This window comes from Agelaius tricolor, unplaced genomic scaffold (assembly GCF_023055355.1).
Source record: "Agelaius tricolor isolate 1412-34295 unplaced genomic scaffold, bAgeTri1.0.p SCAF_6, whole genome shotgun sequence".
Taxonomy (NCBI): domain Eukaryota; kingdom Metazoa; phylum Chordata; class Aves; order Passeriformes; family Icteridae; genus Agelaius; species Agelaius tricolor.
Genome location: NW_027269266.1, coordinates 8,077,861 through 8,099,702, shown reverse-complemented (window position 1 = coordinate 8,099,702; position 21,842 = coordinate 8,077,861). Strand labels below are relative to the sequence as shown.

Below are 21,842 nucleotides of genomic sequence, written 5' to 3'. Positions count from 1 at the left end.
AAGCCTTATAAAGCAATAAAGGAAGGAAAACAACATTATGAAGGGTCCTAACAGTCATAAAATTCCAAAAATGGCAAGGATTGCTTTCATTATATAAAGTGTTCGTTAAAGCTTTAAATAATGAAATAAACCCTTGACACTGAGAATGGAAACCTTCACTGCTCCACCAGCCTCTGTTTACTTTACAATAATCCAGGCCATAAAAGTAGTGCTGTGCAAATTCCCTGTTCCGGGGGAGCTCTGGGATGCCCGAGGACCACACAGCTCCCTGGCTGCCAAGGGGTCTCAGCAGCTTGCCCAGCTCCTGGCCCTGTGCCACCCTGCTGGCAGACACTGCTGCTCCCCAGCCCAGCCAGCCCAGAGAAAGTCTGAGTCACAAAATCCCTGGGATTGTTTTAATTGGCTTAAATTAGGTGTTTCGGGGTTCCTTCTAGGGGATTTCCCCCTCGCCCCCAAATTTTTTTTTTCTTTTCTTTTGAAGCCCAGAAGTATTTTGGGTGTTGGAAAAATGTTCTGAAGATTTTGGGACCAGATAGTAAGTGGGGAAATTAATTAAGGGTCTTCTGGGATTCAAGGTGGAGATACTAAAAAATGGCTTCCATACAAATTTATTTGCTGCTCACATACTTCCTTAAAACAGTAGAACTGGAATTAAAACTAAGCACTTGGCAGGTGATGCAGCTGATACTTAATTTCTCTATCAAAAGAATGGGAAGAAAGTATTTATTTTGAATAGGAATACTTTCCAAATTCAGAAGACCTTGAATCTCTTATTTAAGCCCTGTTAAAATAGTTTACCTTCTCTGTTAATAGCATAATCTGTTTAAACATTTTCTCCTGAATTAGAACCCTCTTTAGGAAACATTATAGGCTTCACATTGTTAGTACACATGGAACACTCTGCCTTATCTTTCACTGAAATTCAGCCATTTTCTGCTTTGCTTGCAACAAACAGGAACAAAATGTACCCTTGGGGGAAAAAGGGAATTCAGATATACGTGGGTAAAATTGTCACCTTTAAAAAAAAAAAAATGAAAGCTTTAAGCTACAGCATAATCTCCTTAAAGGCACTTGAGCAGTTCTGTAATTTATGGCACTGGTTGCAGTGAAAGTGTGGGATCCCATTAATTTTTCTGCCCACTGCCATAGTTTGCTATTTGTTTCTTCATCCTAGTTCTGAGCAGTTTTCTAAGATGTTGCTGTAGTTGAACATCGTTTTTAAAAGACATTGGAAAAGAAAATTACTCCTGATATATATTTTTGTGTTCTTGTATGTGTTACGTGGTATATTTGTGGAGCTCTGGTATCTCTGTACTTGCACCCTCCAAAATGAAATCTTTTGTCTCTTGGCATATTTTTGGGAGACCAGACAGGGAGACTGTCTGCATCATGAGTGGGAGAAGTAAATGACTCACAGTTCTCTTTACGAGGAGCTTTGTTTCATTCAAATCCCTCTTGCCAAGATGCTGACACTGAATTTGAGTCATCAGCAATAAACAAGTCGTACAGAAAATTGAATCTTTAGAGGGCAGAAAATCATGGGCAAAGGAAAGACACTCACCAATGAGCTCTGTGTTAATGTGTGCTTGAGAGGAGTTATTGATTGCATTATTTCCTGTGGTGGATTTTTCCATAAGTGCCTTAAACTAATTCAGAGTCCCAGCCTGAAATTTCATTTTGAAAACATGTATGTGTATTGAGAACAGCAGCATCAGTCAGGCTTCGAGATCATGGAGGATAAAATTGAGCATTCACTGCACTAAATAAGGTGATTTTGGTCCCTGGTTTTGTCATGAGCTTTTTACCTATGCTGTGTCATGAAAGGCTGAGATCAGTAAGAATTTTTTTCATCTTCTGTGAAAAAAGATGTGACATTTAGCTTGTATTGGGTTTTGTTATTTCCTTTTTCTCCTCCCCTTTATAATGCAGTAGTTTTGGATAAATTTACTTCATATATCATGGCAGCAGTTCTTCAGGACTGCACATTTGTTTTCAGAAGTGATAATAAATCAGCTAATAGGTATTTCAGCTGAAAATGAAAGTTTCGTACTATATAAACTCTAAGAATTTTACTTTCATGAAAGCAGCACAGCACCTTATTTTTCTGTGGTACTGCTCTTTCTAACCACTCTCAGCTTTGAAAGTGCAAATGCTTTAAAGAAGGGTGAAAATGCACAGATATTTTTGTGTTTGATAACCTTCATATTTTCGCATTTAATAACCTTCCCTTCAGCAAAACACTAAGAAGTAAATAATATGCTGATTACAAAATGTGCCTTTTCATTTTTGGTTTAAGGTGTGATTCAGTGTGGGACATGACATACAAATGGATGGAGTTGACTCATGGAGGGGCTCAGAAAGAACGTAGGATAATGGGAATGACTTCAACATTTACAGGCATTTCTTGCTTCTCAAAGTCTCTTGCCCAGTGTGGAGTATCCCCAGGGGCTCTCTGTTACCTGGTGTTCATTTCTTGCTCGTGACAGGTTTGTGCTGTAGTTAAATTGCTCTGACCTGCCTGTCCCAGCTTTAGACCATTGTCTCTGTAATGGGGCAGAAATCCAGCACTTGGGAAGGAAGGAGGAAAACCCAGTAAATGTTCAAAGAAAACACAGTGTCTGATGCAAACAGTAACAGTTGTGATGAGCACAGTCGAATGAACTTACACTCCAGCTTTGTGGCTTTGCTAAATATAGCTACCCAGGACTTGGCATCTGCAGGCGCTGGTGTCGGAGAGCATTGCCATCTGCAGCTGGGGAGGCAGCAGGAACAGGGGCACAAATCACAGATAAAAGAGATGGCAGTGGGATTACAGACTGCCAGAGCCCTGGTCCTGTACTCGGCTCAGCTGGGCTACCTTGCTCCTTGGAGGGGTGGGTGGTCTTTAGTTCATGCTGTCCTTTTCATTGCTAACCTGGCATTTTCCCTCTTGTGCCTGGAGAGACTCTCTAAGACTTATTCAATAGAAATGAACTTGTTTTGGTGAAAGAGGGTCGGTGTACTGCATGCCTGTTGTTCAGCAGCCCTTGGACAGCCAATTTTAAACATGGGAAAAAGCAGGGTAGCATTTGCTCACTGTTGGTGTGTTCAGGTCTCTCAGGCTTGTGCTTTGCTCTCCCCTGCTGGTCCTCAGGCACAGGACCCCCCAGGGAATACACCTGTGGCCTCCCATGGTGGAAACCTGTCAGATCACCATGGAGGTGAGGAAGAAAAGAGTAACATGTCCTGGGGAAAAAAGCCTGGAGAGTGCTGATGCAAACAGGAGGCCGAGATCCTTGGGTGCTGTGAAGTGAGTGCAGCCTGGGAGGAAGGGAGTGAGGAGGGCAGGGGCTGGGGACCAGCTGTGGGATGTAGCAGAGCTGGACAGAGCACTTGGGAGCAGAGGCAAGGCCAGGGGATGGGGTGAGAGCCATGGCAGAAGACAGGCAGGCAGAGCAGAGGCTGCAGGGAGCTGCTAAATGGGGATGCCACCTTTCAGCTGTGTGGCTTTGTGTGATGGTGCCTTGTCCCAGGGACACCCATCCTCAGAGTGCCCTGCAGCCATGTGCTCCTTCTACTCCCTCACGTCCTTAGCACTGGAGTCTTGTCATCATCCATTCATCCATGGCCTGGCCTTTTCCTTAAACCCATTGCCAGCCTTGTCCCCTGTGCAAGGAGATGTAAATTTGCAGAAGCTTTGGAGAGTGGGTGGAAAACCCAACACACTATGTCTGCTCAAAGGACATTGTGGGTGAGACCCTTTCCCCTTCTTGAGTCTGCTGGCTTTTCAAGAGAAGAGTTAGTTAAAAACAGAAAGGTACCATAAATCCTTTCTTCCTAGGGCAAGAAAGTATAGGTCTAGTTATCCTGCTGATACTCTCAAAAAGCCAAGATGAAATGCAGCATTGCACTGTGGAAGAACATGAGCTAGGTGGATCTAACTGGAAAGGGGTTTGCTCCTCAGATGATAGATGTAAAATTATCACATTCCTTTGCAAAGGAAGGAAGGACATAGTCCAAAGGTCTTGGTATTGTGTTGAGAAAACTTTGTGAATGGTGATTTATGATAAGAACAGAGCGCTCACCTAACCTTTGGTGAGCTATGCTTAGTATATCTTCAGAGTTTACACAATGAGTTCAACATAGCTTTGAAATGCAATAGATTTGCATATGTCATAATATTTTAATGATTAGTGAGCTATTGTTTATAATCTAAAGTCAGTCTACCTGAAAAAACACAAATGAATACGAATAGCATTAATCATGATAAGTAAAGCATGGTACTTCCCCAGAGTATGTGACACACTTGACTTCCTTCCACCTCAAAACGGTGAAAGTGATGCTACAATGGAAATTCTGGAGATTTTATATTTTGCTTTTACATGTTTTTTATAGTTGGTGACTTAGGAAATGATGGACATGATTATAGAAAGTTTAATGATAATTCCAAATTAATTTGCTGTTTGCTCCTGGAAACTAAAATAGTTCCATAAAATATTGGTGATTTTTTTGGTGGTGTCAGAATTACTATTGGTGGGGAAAGAATTACTATTGTTTCTGCTCAGAGTAGTTCTTTAATGTTGAACTTCAAAAGAGTAAGTCCAGATACCAATTTGAATAAAAGATTATTACAGACAAGGGATAACACTTGATTTTTATCTTTCTCACTTTGGTGTCAAATGACTGGTTTCTGTAATTTCATTCCATTAAGACTATACAGGTTTATAAACTAGTAGAAGAAACTTAGAGGCAGGAATGGGTGCAGGTTGCATGAGCCATGTCTGGAATGTGTAGCTTGAGGTATTGATTGGGATGTGTATGTACTACCATGTGAGTGGAGGAGTAACCAATATTCAAGCACCTGTTGTTAATGGTTTCAGATCTAAAATGTCATTTCCAGCTGGCACATACCACAGAGGAGCTGTGATTCTCCACAGGATACCTCTGCTCTCCTAAAAGAGCAATAGTAAAATAAAAAAGTAAAATTTTTACTCAGACTATGTCTGGAATGTGTGAGACTTTGGTGTTGATGAGCACAGGAAGTCAACAGTAATTTGTTTAGCAACAATTTGAAAGAAAAAAATTCTTCACATTTTATAATTTTCACATAAAAGCAAACACATTTGTCATTAAAACATTTTAATGAAGTGTTATCTATTGTTACTGTCTGGTTTGTGAGAAGCTGGTGATTACAACGGAGAGGAAGCTTGTTTCACTAGCTTGAACACATGCCAGAAGTGTTCAAAATGGGAAGAAATGTGCTTGAAAAGTCAGTGGGTTTGAACTTTAAAGGCTTAGGACCTCTTGCCAAGTCTGCCACTTCTTCCCTGCGTAAATACGGGAATGTTATCATTTGAAGTGCTCCAGTCTTGCTCTCCTCATTTAAAAACCCAGATATTTTAGCTGACTTCTTTTGTAGAGCAGTTTGAGATATGGTAGTGAAGACTGTAGGTGTTATTTTAAGGACTGTTTTTGAAGCAGGGGCGAGAGGTTGGCTCAGGACACTGTCAGAGACAGATTTGCAGAATTTTGCCTCCCTATTGCTTACTGGAACCGTTTCCAAGAAAAGGTGTTTCAGCAAGGCGTAGCAATTAAAGATGTTTTTATGTAGTTATTGATTTCAGACCAGCAGACATTGGTGCTAATTTAGCACCCATTTGCCAGAGTAGCTGGGATTGGAATGAGTGTGTTGTTGCCTTGGCAAACAGTGTCCTTAGGGAAGGGTTGAGCACAGGGATGGAGCAGCACAAACAGCCTCACGTTGCCATGTCCAGCTGGACACTGCAATCAAAGCTCCTCTTCTTTTTTGTGGTTTCCACCCTCCTAAGCCCTCAACCTTTGCCAGTGCAGAAGTCCAATGTTGCCTGGGAGCTTTAACTGCATGATGAGTCTCACAATAACAGATAGGCCTATTGAAAGGGCAGGGAATATGGAGTAGCTTATATTGAACATAAGCATGTATGAATGTATTAAATTTGATATTTAGCTCCAGAGTCAGGACTGTATCTCTGCTTTGGTGCCAAACTTCTCCCGAAATGTAAGAAGACTAAAAGAATATGTTTTGTTCTATATGACTAATTATGCGTCATTTTTTGCTGGAAAACTTTTACAGAAAACTGTTTTTTAATCTTTATATTAAAAAAACATAGCTTACCTGGGGAAGCTTGAGGCACAGTGAAGTGTCACTTTAATTGAATTTAGGAAATACAGACATTTGCCTCCAAATATTTTTTTGATACTTAAGTGGAAATCCAGACAATGAGTCTATACTGTACTATTTTCTAGTGAATCTGTTGTAGCTCTGTTTTGTTTTTGTTTTGTTCCTCAGTACTGCTCAGAAATTAGCTAAAACATTTTTATTGCAGAAATGATATAGCAGCAGTTTCAAGTCTTTTGTGCCTTACATGCTCGATTAGAAAAGTCCCATTAATGATAGAAAATGCTAATCACTGATGTGTTTTTCCAGCCACTACAAGCCCACACATTCTATATAATCCATTGTTTATTAACCTAATGAAGGTCATTGCAGCTTTTGAAAGCTTGTTTTGCAGCACATCAAAATGGTTTTAAAACTCCATGCTGCTGGACTTTGGTGCTGAAATAAGTCAGGGTTGGGTATTTTCTTGCCAGAATGGCTCTGGCCTAAATTGAGGGTTTTTTTGGGTAGAATGATCATTGTGTGCTTTTCATTTGTTCATTCTAATTGTCAGGACAGATGAACAGTACAATGGTGGCTAAGCTGATGGTGCTGCCATTAAGAAGCTATACACTGCCTTTATCCACATCTTATTGATTATCCTTTTCTTTTCTTGGCAGGTGACATCACACAGAAGGGATATGAAAAGAAGAGATCAAAATTAATTGGGGCCTACCTGCCACAGCCTCCCGGTATGTGTATCTGTGCTTGTGATATATGAAGATGTCAAGTGTACTGATAGTTGCCACTGTAGAAATCTGCATCTCTGAAGAAACAGATGTGGCAGAAACAAAGATATTGTTATGCAGAATAAGCTTATTCCATCCATTTTGTGTGTATTTTTATATATATGTCTGCTTTGATGTGTGTGTACATTTTTTACATACGTTGGTGTGGGTTTGGCAGTCATGTCTGGAAAATTAATTCAGCCAAGGCTTGTTAGAGAGGCATTGCTTGTTGGAAGGAATGCAAGAATCCAAAGGAAAACGTGATGTCCCAACTCATTAACATCTCAGCCATGTGAAGTTTTCTGAACAGAAGTATGCAAGAGTGGAAGAGAACCTTGGATCTTTGTAACTTGCTCCATTTCTGGGTTTCCTGTCCAAGTCTCACTTTTGAAGACACTAGAGACCATCAATATCCTTGGAGTTCAGCTTGTCCTAAGGCATGTGGGCAGCTGACACATACCTGGGTTTAGTATTAAGGGATAGGCTGCATGCACTTGCCCAAAAGGTGTAAATGTGCCTTCAAACTAAATTTAATAATGGATTGCTTAGTTGAATTTATTTCATATATGTGTATAAGAGCTTTCCAGGGTTGTTTTACTCTTGTGAGGCACTGGATCACAAAGTTCAATGTGTAGCTGTAGGTATTGGTGTAGACCTCTCTTGGTCTCAGAGGAGTGTGCCTGTGCATTCCTGGTCTCACTGACCTTACAGAGGCTCCACTTAGGCTTGGCTGTTCTCTGAGCCTTGATTTTGTTGCAGGCCTCAGCACTGGTTTCTCCTTCTTATACGAAATCCTTCCTTTTTAGTGGAATTGATGGGGTTTTATTTAAACTGCTGATGTGTGAAGGCACTGCCTTGTTCTCTCTTCATCAGGTTTGTATATCTATTGTCTAACTCCATAGCAGAATGCTGATTTTGTGCCTTTGGATTTCATTTGGTCTGCTCCACTGGTGGGAACTCCACAACAGAGATTAGTGTTACAGACACCTCTGTTTTCTGAAGTGATACAGCCTGGTTTGAGGGTGTCTGTGACAGTCCCAAACCATTGGGAGCCATTAGAGAGGGAAGCAAATCAAATCAACAGAATGACAATACCAGAGGTGCAGTATGTTAAATTTCTGGGTATTTATTGGTCCAACCTGACTATCAGACATACATTAGTCTTCACAGCTGGTTCTCATGAGACCTGCTTAGATTTGCTGGGTTATGGAGAGCCTCACAGCAATCCTCAATGCAGCAGCACAGTTGGGACCAGAATCTGTTTTGGTTTTTTTGTTGTTGTTACTCTCCTTTCCTCACACAAGCAAACAGAGCTGTTTCTCCAGAAAGCTCACAGTCCTCTGGTCAAACTATATCCATGACTGAAACTGCTGGGGGTTCATATGCGCGTAATGATGAAAGAGAGAACATGGAGAACCCTCACAGATTTATCTTTCAAGGTCTCTACTGTGATACTGAAGTTTGGCAGTGTAAGGAGAAGCAGAGGGATATCTGTAAGCCAGTCCTGTGGTGAGGTCCATTCAATAACTTGAAGAGGTCATGATTGAGAATGTAGCTGACTTAGAGCTGTTTTAAGGATGGGACAAGATGGAATGAACATTTTCTGCTCACCCAGTTGCTGGAAAATCCCTCACAAGGAATGTGAAATATGGATGTGAAGGTAATAGCATCAAGAAAAGCAAACTATTGCAATATTGTCCACTGTTTTCTTGTAAATATATTAAGGTCAATCAGTTAGCTGGTGGCTAAATGGATTATTTTATTACAGTGGAAGACACCACTTCTGCTGTATTAAAGTATTTTCCTCCATAAATGGATACTATTTGTGCTTGGGTCTTTTGCTGTCTTTGTACTTTTTGTTTGTTTTGTTGTGTTACCTTTTGGACAAAACCTGAAAAGGTTCAATTTGATATAATCCTTCTAAGACCTTATTCATCTGAGTGGCTTTAAATCCCTGCTCACTAGGAAGGGAGAGATGAATCCTTCCCAAGAAGAAGTAGGATGACAAAACAGATGCTGCATTTTGTAAGCCTCTGTCAATATCTCAACAATCACATACATCACCAATTAGCCTTTTTTAAAAAAAAAAAAAAATCATAAGCTGTTTTGATGGGCAATGCAAGAATTTATAAGCTGTGACGGACTTGGATCTTGGTGGTATAAGGGAATAGAGGTTTTAGAGACATTTTAAACCAGTATGGAAACGGACATGAGTTTTGCTGGGATGGGAGGCATTGGGAAAGGGTAGGAATTTGCATTCTGTGACTGCATTCAACACACTAAAGGAAATCCAAAGGCGTTTCCCCTCTGCTGGGACACGCAGTCCTCCTGCTGCACCTTTGCTAACGCTCGTAGCGCCCATGTTGGCAGAGTGGAACATCGACCCGCGTTGGCTCCGTGGGCGTCCTGTGGTGTCTGTGCGTGCGTGTGCGTGTGTGCTCTTCTGCATGGGGGCAGCAGCTCCACTCGTTGCTGTAACAAATGTAAAAAAACTAAACGTGAATTAATTAGTTTTTTTCAACTTGTTACAGCAGCGAATGGAGCTGCCGCGGTTCGGTGTAGACTGCAACACAGTGAAGGAGCTGCCAGAAGAATGCTCCGCACTGCCAACATTGGTGTCTGTGACATCCGGGAAGCGGCCGCTAGAGAGAGAGCAGCCAGCACTGCAGGAAACCGGCCTCTCTTTTATTTTCGTTTTGGTGAGCACCATGAATGTATCTTTTCCAGTCCGTATCTGTATATAACTGTGCCTCAGCTGGAAGCCTCTGGTAGAGCCTACATCAGTAGGATGGACATGGGGCTGCCAGCTGCAAGGCAGGACAACCAAAGGATGACAGCTGCAAGGCCGTTGCTGACTTTCTCTGCCTAAGAGTGAAGTGATGGGAAGGGAGAAGGAATAGCTCTTCTTAGTAACATTTGAACGTATTGACACTTCTCTGGCTTCCATACCATGGATACTTTGGAGGAGATTGCACACAATAAGCTGGTGAAACACAGGAATGCATGTGTTTCTAATTCCCTTTTTGGCACTGCCTTTTTACAGTGCTCTAAACAGGCCCAAGCTCACCAGATTCTGAAGGAAGCTGTAAAAGTCTAAGCACCCTTAGTTCTATGCTGTTTTCAAGTAGAGATTTCTCCCTGTTCCAGGAGCATCAGGCTGGTAGAGCAAGCTGAAGGAAGAACATTTCTCAGGGTTACATCTCTGCAAGGCAAGGCATGACTCCAGCCATGCCTGTAGAACTGTGGCCTTCCCAGGTACCCATCCCTCTGGCAGGACCTGTGGCTGGTGGCAGGCATTCTGCTTTATCTCTACATTTATAGCAAGGCTGCAGAGGATCCACAGCTCCTCAAAACCAGATTTTCTCTTGTCAACCATGTGGGCACATGGAGGCCATCACACTCTGGCCTGTGTGCTTGTCCACATTTGCACAGGCTGTCCAGATATGTTGTAAGAGATGGCTGGAGGGAAGATAAGATTTACAGTTCTGTCAGAAAAAGACATACCTGTAAAAGGGTTATCTATTTCAGAAACCTTCTCTACTCCTTTTCAAACCAATTTACTATAATTCTATAGAGGAGGTCTGTATTGGATTCTGACTGTGTTTGTATTTCTTCTCTTACACAGGGCTGCTCCAGGTCAGGTTCCCTCAGTCTGACATGGTTAACTTCCTCTGCCTGAGATTTTTGCAAAATGGAAAGGATTTAAAGTAAATTGCAATTTCAGGTTTAACACTATTAGTGATATTAAACCATGTGATAAATGTAACCAGTAAAAGGGCTGTAGAATATATGAACAGACATACACATATCATCTTTTTCTCATGCTTATTGGGGTGCTGTCATTTTAGAAAGGGAGAGTTGTTATTTTTCAGGAGTGGGATTAATGAAAGGTAAAGCCAGGCAACCATGTGGTTGCTACTCCTCCAGGTGATGTAGGAGCTGGCTCTTAGGCTCCCTGTTTCTGACAGGACAATCCCAGGGAGTGTATTGTCACATGCTGAGCAGCAAACCTGCAGTGACACACAGGGGATGTGCCAGATCCACTGCACATCTGCAGGCTGACTCTGCGGTGCATGCACAGCAGGTCTGACACATCCAGATGCTGCACAGACTGCACATATGCAAAGGACATTTGTACAGTTCCAGCCAGGCTGTCGAACATCCAGAAATCCGGAACGGATGTGCTGCATTTGGCAGTGTTAATGGGAGAAGGGATGGGGGGAGCCTCCTTTTCATTCCCATTAAATCCCCACCTGCTTTAAGTCAGGGAGACAAAAGTACAGCTTTATTTCCTCAAGATGCTTTCTCAGGATGTGAGTTTGTAGCTGGAGATGTTCTGTGTGCAGAGCAATTTTTCTTTTCTTAATGCGCCCGTGTGTCAGACATCTAAAAATAATAGTGAATCCAGACCTTTATATCTGTACATACATCCCAGTCCCTCTTGTGTGGTGACCTTTCTCTTACTGCCTCTGTAGAGGAGCCATGACAGCCAAGAGCTGAAGCAACCACTTAAACAGGGATTTATTTCAGAATAACTTTCTGAATTTTATCTTGCTTTGATAATTCAGTTCTGGGTAAGATAATGTGGACAACTGCCTGCACACTATAAAGAGAAACCCTCCCTATAAGAAAAAACCCTTAATTACCTGTATTCCCCATAAGCTGTGGTTTTACCCAATTCACTTCCAGTGTTTTGCTAGGAAATTTGATTATTCATTCACAGACAATGTTGTTATCAATTAAGCATTGCTTCTAACTGCTCAGACATGGGTGGTTCATTCTCTCTTAATCAAGTGCTGTGTCTCCACTAGATTGCTTTCTGTAATTTCCCATCATTGGTACCACCAGTGTAGCTCCATTTGTAGTGCAACCATGTGGACCAGTCATCAGTGCTTTATTTATTATGGTTAATAAATCTGTGAGATATGGTGCTTAAAAGGCACCTGCTGCTTCTTTCACATGCCTAGAGACAGATCCCTGCACCTCCTGCTGTTGGAGCCCCAACAGCACCAGCCTGGGAACATTTCAAGCTATGCAGGGCAGAGAAGATAATGCATTTGTGCAGAAGATCCCTTTGCCTTACAAAAAACCAATTTTCTATAGAATTACAGGAACCAATTTCCATAGCCTCTCCTATTAGCATGACACATATATTAATATCTGCTCTCTGTGCATATATTTGCATACTTTATATGTGTATGTGTGCATGCCTTTGCTTTCAGCTATTCCTGCTGCTAAGTCTTAAGGCAGTCCAAGTAAACTTGGTAATTACAATTTCATTTTTTCTTCCACACACATTATTTATATTGCAACATTATTTAGATTGAAAAGATTGCAAGGAAATATTTAAACAAAATTTGATTCTGAAAAAATACTCTCACGTATTCATTTTATTAATACTAACAAGTACTCCTATCACATTTGCCTTTCTAATTCTCAAAGATCTGACCAAAGGATAACCATGATGGGGCATTTCAAAGAGTGTAAGTGTGGTGAGAACATGGATCTCTTCGAAAGGCATGTGCATTGCACAGCATGGGGCACATCCCTGAAACACTGAGACAGATGTTTCACAGATGAGAAACTATAGCACACAGACAAATGCCTAGTAAGTCTTGGGCTTAAAAAAGAGTTTGGTTTTGAATTGGTGGATGCCTGCAGAGCTTAGTTTGGATAAAAAGGAAGGTATTGAAAGCCTCTGAGAAGTACCCCTTGAGGCCATCACTTAAATTTGATGCTTACTGTTTTGGTTTTGCCACTATGACTGAGAGTCCAGTTACCATTTTATAATTCTTTGGGCTTTGATGGCATCTCTGGTTCCTATCCTGTACCAAGACCTCATAATATTAAACACAGAGCAGAAAATACCTTCCTTCCCTTTTAACTAATGAGTACATGATGAAATCTGTTAGTAATGCAAGTAGTGGTTTCAGCACTTGGTGTGATGTTTTTTGGGTGGAGGATATTTTTAGTACACATTAGAGTTGGTATGTTTTTCAAAGAATTTGAAGATTTCTGAGGAAATATCTGTTGATGTTCCTGGAGGCCATCTGCAGAACATAAGAGCATAGGAAGAAACATGAAAGTGTTGGTCTAAAATCTGACAAATGGGTGAGGAAAGATGTCTCAGAGGTGAGCAATAGAGGGTAGAAAGAAGAAACACCACTGAGGGCCTTAAAGCTGAGCCAGTGTTAAGCAGAGGAGGTGGAGCCTGTGGAGGTGTTTGAAGAGCTGGGTGTCACTGTCAAATGAGAAACTGCTGGAATTTACAATGCTGCCTGAATTTGTCTGCAGTGTGATTTGACAAGCCCATTGGTGAAGATGTTTGCTTTGTGAATAGGTAGTCTTCTTTTACATATTCTCCAAAAAGAATCTTCAAATGGGGTACTGAAGCTGTGGAAAGGAAAATGGAAACCAAACATCACATGTGCTCTGGAGCTATAATGTGATGTCCACCATCACTGGGATAAAGGAGAGAAAAAAAGAAGCCTGTGATATCCATGCTGAGTTTGAATTGAAAGCTAAACCTTTCAAGGAAATGCTGGAAGGCAAAATTGAGATTGCAATACTGAAAGAAAATTTGGAGTATGTGGATTAAGTCAGACCAAGAGTAAGCTCACCTGCGAAGGAAAACTTTTAATTAAACAAATCTAAACAGAAATTACATTTTTCCAGATTTATCTAGCAGAACATAGTTCCACTTTCCGGGATGTCTTTGGTTAGAGTATTGCATTTTAAGTCTCCCTTGGCTTATGCAGTGAATTCATTACTTAGTTGTACATTTGATGGGAAGAGTGAAATGCTGCACTAAGTGAGGAGTTCCGTGGGGACGGTGTGACATTTAGCATATTTACAAAATATACTGTGTGTTCATACTGGGGTTTACCTTTAAAGCTGAGCCATCAGCCATTGAATGGAAGCTCAGGAAGTACTGTGAAGGGAAGGTAAATACTGTTTCCTAAAACTGCACTGCAGGCACTGTGTGCCTTCCTTCCCACTGGCCCTGGAGTTGTTTGGTTTATCCTACAGCTCTCTCTCCTGGGGGCACACATTGTAAGTTAGTTTTAGAACAATAAATGTAGCCTCTGTCTAAGAATGCCTTCCATTTTTTGTCAGTTAGACATTTCAGCTTTTAAATATTTTTAGATTCAAAAATTTGGCACAGACATGGGAATAAGAGATACATCAAAGCAGCTTGTCAGCTGACAATAAGGTAATAATTGTCCTTTGTTGGAGAGGGCAGTGCAGCTATTGCCATGTTATCAGCACATAGTGTTGCAATTTAGCTACAAAAAGAAGTAATAAAGAAAGAAGGAACAAGGAGGTGAAGGGGAAAAAAGAAATCAAAAAGAGGTGAAGCCTGCTTCCAGCTGACAGTTTTGTACCTTCCATGCACTTAAAAATAAAGCTATCCAGCTTGCAGTGGTATTGCTTAAATAGCTTTACTGAGGCTCTTGCATTTTTAGTTAAATTCAGTCAAGACAGGATCCAGCTTGCAGATTAGGATTTGTGGATTGATATATCTGCATTAAGTTGTGTGTCTATGAACCTTATATTTATGCTTCCATTCTTTTGTGAAGAGATATAATTAATTCAGTTGCTGAAACCCAGAGAGCTTTTCAGTTTATTCCAAAGCAGAGACCTCCACTGACCACTTGCACAGCTCTCAAGGCTTCACTGGATTTACAGAGTTGCCTGAAAATGGGTGTCTGATACTGTTCAGGACTTCCTATGGTGCTGGAGACACCTGCACAGAGGGAGCACACATAAAATAGGGCTTCAAGGGGACAGTGCCATTCTGGCCAAGCCAGATATCACAGTCCACAACATCTGCAAAGAAGTTTGACACCTTTGTTAAGAATCCTGAGTTCTGGTCTGGGTCTCTGCTTTTCATAATGGGAGCTTAGCTCAAGCACCCTCTTGTAGACATACAAAGCTATCTTAGGAGCTTTAGCTTGTGTTAGGAACATGTCTGTTTGCTCCAGTGCACCTGCTGATGCCTGTGTGTATTGTGATGACCACAAAGCACTGATTTCTAAGCCTCTCATATAAAATAGCTGTGTTCCAGGCATATATATTTTCCTGAACTTCTTCATGGCTTGTAAAGAGTCAATCATAAGTGCTAATCATGCTTACCTGGTAAAGTCCTGCTTCAGCTGCAAGACTGGGGTAGGCCATGGTGTTATTAAGAATTATGCTGCTTTGACAGTGACTGTGTCTGTGCACAGGGCACTGGCATGACACTGGCCTTTCTCTTAGGAAAGCCATTCATTGCTTTGCCACCTCCTTCAATTCAGGAATCGATCCAAGTATGGATTCTCCAGCCATCACGTGGCCGATTCACAAACACGTCTGGGCAAAGCTGCACTTGAACAAGCATTAGCACTTAACTCACAGACCCTTGTGCTGGCTCTGAAAGCTATCAATTTTTCGGGTTTAGTTATGTTCAGAAGTGAAAAAAAAAATTCTTTTTACTGCAGTATACTGCTAGAGCCTTCGTGGAGGTGAACAATTTGGCTGTTAACACCACTTTGTTATTTGTGGCAACACTTCACTGATTTCATGATAATCATTATTCTGCATGGCTTTTACTCCCACCCATGGCTCAGGAGTGGCAGTGTGTAGGTCCTTGCTATTGTGTCCTTTTGCTATTGTGTCCTTTGTCTCACACCATTCCTGGTGCCTTGGTAGCCAAGATGTGAGTCCAGACAATCCAGCTAATTCCTGCTCCAGCCCCTTCAGTAGGGAACTGTCATCCAGTTCCTTGCTGTCTTTCCAAAGTGGGGCAGGTCTTTCTGGTTTTTCACCCTAGAGGAACATAATACAAAGAGATGTCCCCACAGTTGGCCGATGCAGGATGCAGAGCTTCTTCTTGTATTTTAGCACACATTTAACTTCCTTATCTTAATTGGTGTTGTCAGTGGGCCAAGTTCACATGTCCTACTCCACCCTTGGGTAGAGATTTACTCACTGTTTTTATATATATGGGTAAGTGGGAAGTAAAGCCATCAAATGATCCCCCAGATCTCATAAGACATTTTGATATTCTCATTTAGTTTTCTATTGCCTTAAATGACTGCTGGTGCAGGATGATGAGTTGGGGCTCCCTCCTTCCTATTTCCTGAAGAAACTTCATGTTGCCCATTGGGTCAGAACCGACTTACTTAAAAGAACAAACACATGTATACAAAGTAGAAGGAAATAAAACTTGCTAAAGTGTCTCAGTTTTAAGATTAGATGAGACACTTAATGTATCTGTAGCAAAAACACAATCTCCTTCCTGAGCTGGAGGAGGGAAGAGCCCTTGGCAGTGCTGGGGAGTACTGTGGGCAGCAGCACTGCCTGGCCAGTTGGGTGTCCTGTGTTTTCTGCCATGGCAGGGTCAGTGTTTGGTGTTATTGTATGTGCACTGTTTATTTTGCTCCTGAAAAAGGTGTTTGTGTACTGCCCAGAGCTGCAGAAAAGGGACTTTAAGGCTCTCACTGTCACTAAGCCAGGAGAAGGAAGCAACAGGCTTGAATGAATTTTGCCCAATGGCTTTCAGGTCTGCCTGGAAGATCTCCCTCCTACAGCAGTTGTGTACCTCTGAAACTGATGCTTTTCCTCACAATTTAATTTCCCCTAGATGTTTTTAAAGCCTATTGCATGTGGTTTTGTTGTTTGGAAGATGCAGTTAATCTCCTTTTCTTGGGTCATCATGATGTTGTATTGCAGTGGCAACATCTCAATTATCTTCATTTGTTTTTCTCCACGTGCCATTGCCCTACACAAGTCACTTGCTATGGGAAATGTGGCACTGCTTTTCCTTAGCAAAACCTCTGTTACACAGCCTCAGTGTTAGGTGTAGATTTTTTGGGTGTGTTTTTGTAGGATTTTTGTGAATATATGTGATTCCCAGAAGTTATTTCATTCCTCATGATGTACATAAGGACTGTTGCTATAGGACACAAAATAAAACAACTGGAATTTCCAAGGTAAAAAGAAGAGCAGTTTAATTTCTGACTCCAACATTTATAGATTTTCAAAAGTGACCGTGGATTGGAGGATGACAGTGCCACCTCTCCAATGACACTGGACAAACCAGCAGTCCATCAAATTTCTCCTTCTCCAGAAAAGAGTGTAAAACAATAATTATTTAGAGAAAAGCGTGTGAGAAAGTTTGTTATAAGAATGTAAACATCAGAAGGCTTAGAAGAACTTAGAACAGGGTGATAGGACTAAGCTGAGTAATGGTGCTTAGCATTTCATACAGGCTGAAACATATTTTTTGGAAAAATTTCAGTCTAAATTGTTTTTATTATGAACTGTATATTGGTCATTTTCAGGTTTACCAAATAAAGGAGGAAAAATTCTGAATATAAAAGGGAGGAGAAAATATTTATTTTGATATATAAAAGGGAGTATAAAGTATTCCTTTTGATTATTTCAGTGATTTAGCAGTCAGGTTCACCTGACTGAAAGAATATTATGGGAAATGAGAGCAAGTGAAATTATGCAGTACTATAGTATGGAGACAGAAGAGTTAAATGAAGACATTTTATTTGATTTAAGAGAGTGAATTATTAATCACAATCTGAGTAGAGGAAAATTTATGGATTCATTCTGTCTTTTAGGCGCCTATGAGATTTTACTCCAAGCATGTTTTTTAGCCAACCAGCCATTCCTCCACAGAATCAAAGCAGACTTGACATTGCTGATAATCCAGAGATTTAAGAGAAAAGCTGGATTTTGAGTGCAGTCTATTTTCACAAAGAAATAAGCATACAATGCCAACTTTTTTCAAAAGATGCTTTTTTAAAGAGTCCATTGCAACCCAACTGAGACTGATTGAAGTAATCACAGGATTTTCGGTTGGTCTGTAGTCTACATAGAAATTCTTGTTTCCACAAATGTAAACTCTTGTCCCTCTCCAATAAGCTGGCATTGAACTGTTTGGAAATAGTAGCGGAGAGTTTTTGCATTATGTTTTAATTGAAAAATATGAGCGTATTTCCAAGCATTGTTTTGTTGAATCCAGTTTCAAGTTATTAGTCCTACATTTGAGCCCTAAGTGCAAGGGGCCAGTTTTACTTTTGTTCTTACAGTTACACGTGGTGTGTAACTACTTCTTAAAGGCAAAAAATTGTAGGAAAGAATCAATTTAATTTTGTCAGGTCTTCCTGCTCTTTACCCCTGTGCATCACACACCCAAGACTCTGTGCTTTGTTAGCTCAAAGCTGAATGCATCAGCTGGCCTTGTCTGCTCAGTTCTTCTCTGGAAGAGAGCAGGGAACCACTTCATGCCACTATTATCACAGATACAGGTTTGCTTTCTTTTCCTGTTGTTTGTTTGAACTTTCCTGCTTAAATTATTGCCTTCACTCTTCTCTGGAAGTTGTCAAAGAACATCAATTTCAGAAGTGTTGATATATCATGCTGCTGTTATATTACTAGTGTAGTTTAATAGTAGTTTAAGAAGCTTTCAAGAATATAATTGAAAAAAAAAAAGCAAATTCACTGTGGGAAAGGGATTAATAAAAGGTTTAAATCTTAAAATACCGAGTGTTTAGGCTCAGCATATTCAAATGCTGCAGGTTTACAAGGCTATTTTTGTTGTTTTGCTTGGACAGGTTACTATTTTCTGCCTGCTTTGGTGCAGTTATAGTTTACTTTCTGACCATTGATAGGTAATAATGACTATAGGTATTATTATAGTTTCCTTCCCATAGGAACTAGTTTCCATAGGTTAGAATTGTGTTGTCACCAGCTGACACCATTCAACCAGATGAGGTTTTAGATGATACACACTGTTTTCCTAACAACTATTTTGCAGGAAGGTTTCAATATCCATTGCAATGGTGTCTTTATTAGCTCATTAAAATATTTCCTAAATAGTACTTTCTGAAAAGTCATCTGTTTGTGAGATAAAAAATGCCAAGCTTACTGTCTGTTTGCTCTTTCTATGTTGTCCATGACCCTGGAAAAAAGGTTTTTTAGAGAGAACCAGGAAAATAACCACATCAGAAAAGCTGACCAGAGGCAAGTAGTGTGCCACCAATTGACACGACGCGCTTTAGGCACTGAATGTTCATTTCCTACTCCTAGTGTATGCTGAACTCCTCCTCACTATAAATCTTCCAAAATTCAATCAGAATGAGCTGTTTGGTTTTCTTTCATTGATGCAGGGGTGGACCAGGCCTTACCACAAGAACGTCGGACTCCTGTCACTCCGTCCTCTTCCTCCCGGTATCACCGCCGCAGGTCCTCAGGGTCACGGGATGAGCGCTACAGATCGGGTGAGTGCCACTGCACACCCCAGAACTGGAATGAAAATTTCAAATGTCTTGTTCTGTTCCTTGCTTTTTTAAAAAGAAGTTTGTTGTGAACTCGTGTAGTTCACAGTGGGGGACGTTCATTGTGCGAATAGAGAGGCGCTGTCCAAGCTTGCAGGGGTGGAGTTACAAAGCCAAGATTCATCTGGAACTGGATCTGGCAGTGAGTGTGAAGGGCTGCAAAAAAGCCTCCTACAGGCACATCAGTAAAAAAGGGAAGAGTAGGGAAAACATGGTCCCACTGCTGAGTGGGGCAGGAGATCAAGTGACAAAGGGCATGGAAAAAACCAAGATAATTAATGTATCCTTTGCCTTGGTCTGTGCTGTTGATATTTGAGTTCTGGAAACCAAGGCATCTGAGACCCAAGGGAAAGTCTTGAGCAATGACAACCTACCCTCTGTGAAGGAGAATCAGGATGGGGAATATTTGAACAAACTGAATGAATAGAGGTCTGTGGGACATGTTGGGGATGCATCACTGACCAACGTGAGTCCACTTGCAATGCCCCAAAAAGTTGTGTCAGTCAGGGGAGGTTTCTTCCTACTGAGAGAAAGCAAGTTCATTGCTGTCTTCAGGAACAGCAAGAAATAAGGTCTGGGAAACTACAGGCCAGCTAGACTCTTCTCAGTCTCTTGAGCAGGTGGTAGAGCAAATAATGCTGGAAGCTCTTTTTAATCATATGAAGGACAAGATGGTGATTGGGAGTAGACAGCATGGATTTACAAAGTTCTCTTAGTAGCTTGGTCAATTCATGCTTGATCAGCCTTCTACAATGACCTTCTACAATGAGATGACTTCCCTGGAGGTTGAAGGAAGAGCAGTGGAAGTTGGATGCCTTGAGTTTAGTGAGGCTTTTGACAGTGTCTGTCATAACATCCTCCTTGACAAACTGGTGAAATGTGGATTAGATAAGTGGACGTCGGGATGGTCTGAAAATTGGCTGAAATTGAGTTCAGTGACACAAAGTCCAGCTGGACCCCAGTCTCTGATGGGTACTGTAGGGAGTGAGTACCCCTGGGCTCCTGTACCCCTTAATAACTTCATTAGTGACTTTGCAGGTGAGACAGTGCCCTCTTCACCCACTGGCAGATGATACCAAATTGGAAGGAGCAGTTGATGTAGCACATGTGTAATGCCATTCAGAGGGATCTGGGCAGCTCTGAAACTCTTAACCTTTGAAGGTGTAAACTGCATGTACTACACCTTACCTCAATGGAGGTTAGGTGTGCTCAGCTTTTTGAACTGCTTCAGGGGCTGCTGCAGTATGAGCATCCTTCTCAGACAGCAGCCTGAGGCCACAGACTGGTTCATCTGGTGCTGCCCCTCTTGCAGCTGCAGAATTAGGGAGCCATAGAGAGCACCCACCAACCTTTGTGGCAGAGAGACCCTGGTGAGCTGAGAGTCAGAAGCCAGGACCTGATGGTTATGGAGGGTCTCGAGGAGTAAATTTGACTGTGGAGGCTCTGGATTTTGTTTGAGAGATGCCTCTTGCTGGATGCAGTCAGACTCATTCAAATATGAAAAAATTGATTTAAGCCTAAGAAAAAAGCTTTTTTTTCTCCACTGGCACAGGTTGCCAAGAGAAATTGTGGTGTCTCCGTTCCTGGAGCTATTAAAAACCCTACTGGATGTGGCCCCAAGCAGTGTGCTGTAGATGACCCTGCCCAGAGTAGGGAGTTGGACTGGATGGTCTCCAGAGGTTCCTGCTGACCTGCTCCAGTCTGTGGTTCTGTGGCACAGCTGAATTTCACTGTACTGATTCTAGTTTGGTAATACTATAAGAAAAATATTTAATTTGCAGTATAGCAAGTTGGGAACATCATTATGCCCTAAATAGAAGCACTGATTAAAGGAAGATAAAATTAATTTCAGAGCTGAACAGAAGGGTAATAACTCATTTCCAAGTGAATGGGATCCGACTTTCTCCGTGATACTGCTCCAGATATAACACAAAGTGAAGGAAGTGATTGGTTTAAAACTGGTTTATAATGGCTTCTCACAACAAGAAAGACATTGAGGGGTTGGAGCATGTCCAGAGAAGGGCAGTGAAACTGGCAAAGGGTCTGCAGCACGAGTCTTATGAGGAGCAGCTGAGGGAGCTGGGGGTGTTTACCCTGAAGAAAAGGGGGCTCTGGGGAGACCTTATCACTCTCTACAACTGCCTGGAAGGAAACTGGAGAAAGGTGGGGTTCAGCCTCTCCTCACAAGTAACAAGAGACAGGACAAGAGGAAATGGCCTCAAGTTGTGCCAGGGAAGGTACCAAAAGAGTTGTCAACCATTGGAAGAGGCTGCCCAGGGAAGAGGTGGAATGACCATCCCTGAAAGTGTTCAAAAGGCATGTGCATGTGGCACTTGGGGATGTGGTTGAGTAGTGGACACGGTGGTGCTGGGTTGATGGTTGGTCTGGATAATGTTGTCTTTTCCAACCTTAACAATTTTGTGACTCCATAAAGGAAAAGTGAGCTCTGAAACTTCTTTACTCCTACCTTTGAAGGTGTAATTAGGAAGAATTGGGGACCATAGACAGCAGCATCCACCAACCTTTGTGGCAGAGAGACCCTGGTGAGCTGAGAATCAGATGCCAGCGTCTGTGGAGGGTCTCAAGGAGAGTAACTTTGACTGTGGA

The 21,842-nt window shown here is 41.6% G+C and overlaps 1 protein-coding gene across 6 annotated transcripts in view; it reads left to right on the top strand.

The window, feature by feature from the left end:
- Positions 1 to 21,842, top strand: part of DIP2C (disco interacting protein 2 homolog C) — a 310,710-nt gene that overhangs the window by 158,473 nt on the left and 130,395 nt on the right. For 3 of the 6 annotated variants that reach the window (XM_071428626.1, XM_071428623.1, XM_071428627.1), the window contains exons 2-4: positions 6,796 to 6,867; positions 9,435 to 9,602; positions 19,068 to 19,178. In XM_071428626.1, coding sequence (XP_071284727.1) covers positions 6,796 to 6,867; positions 9,435 to 9,602; positions 19,068 to 19,178 — 351 coding nt within the window. The remainder of the gene's footprint in view (positions 1 to 6,795; positions 6,868 to 9,434; positions 9,603 to 19,067; positions 19,179 to 21,842) is intronic. The other 3 variants (XM_071428628.1, XM_071428629.1, XM_071428625.1) reach the window with 2 other exon arrangements.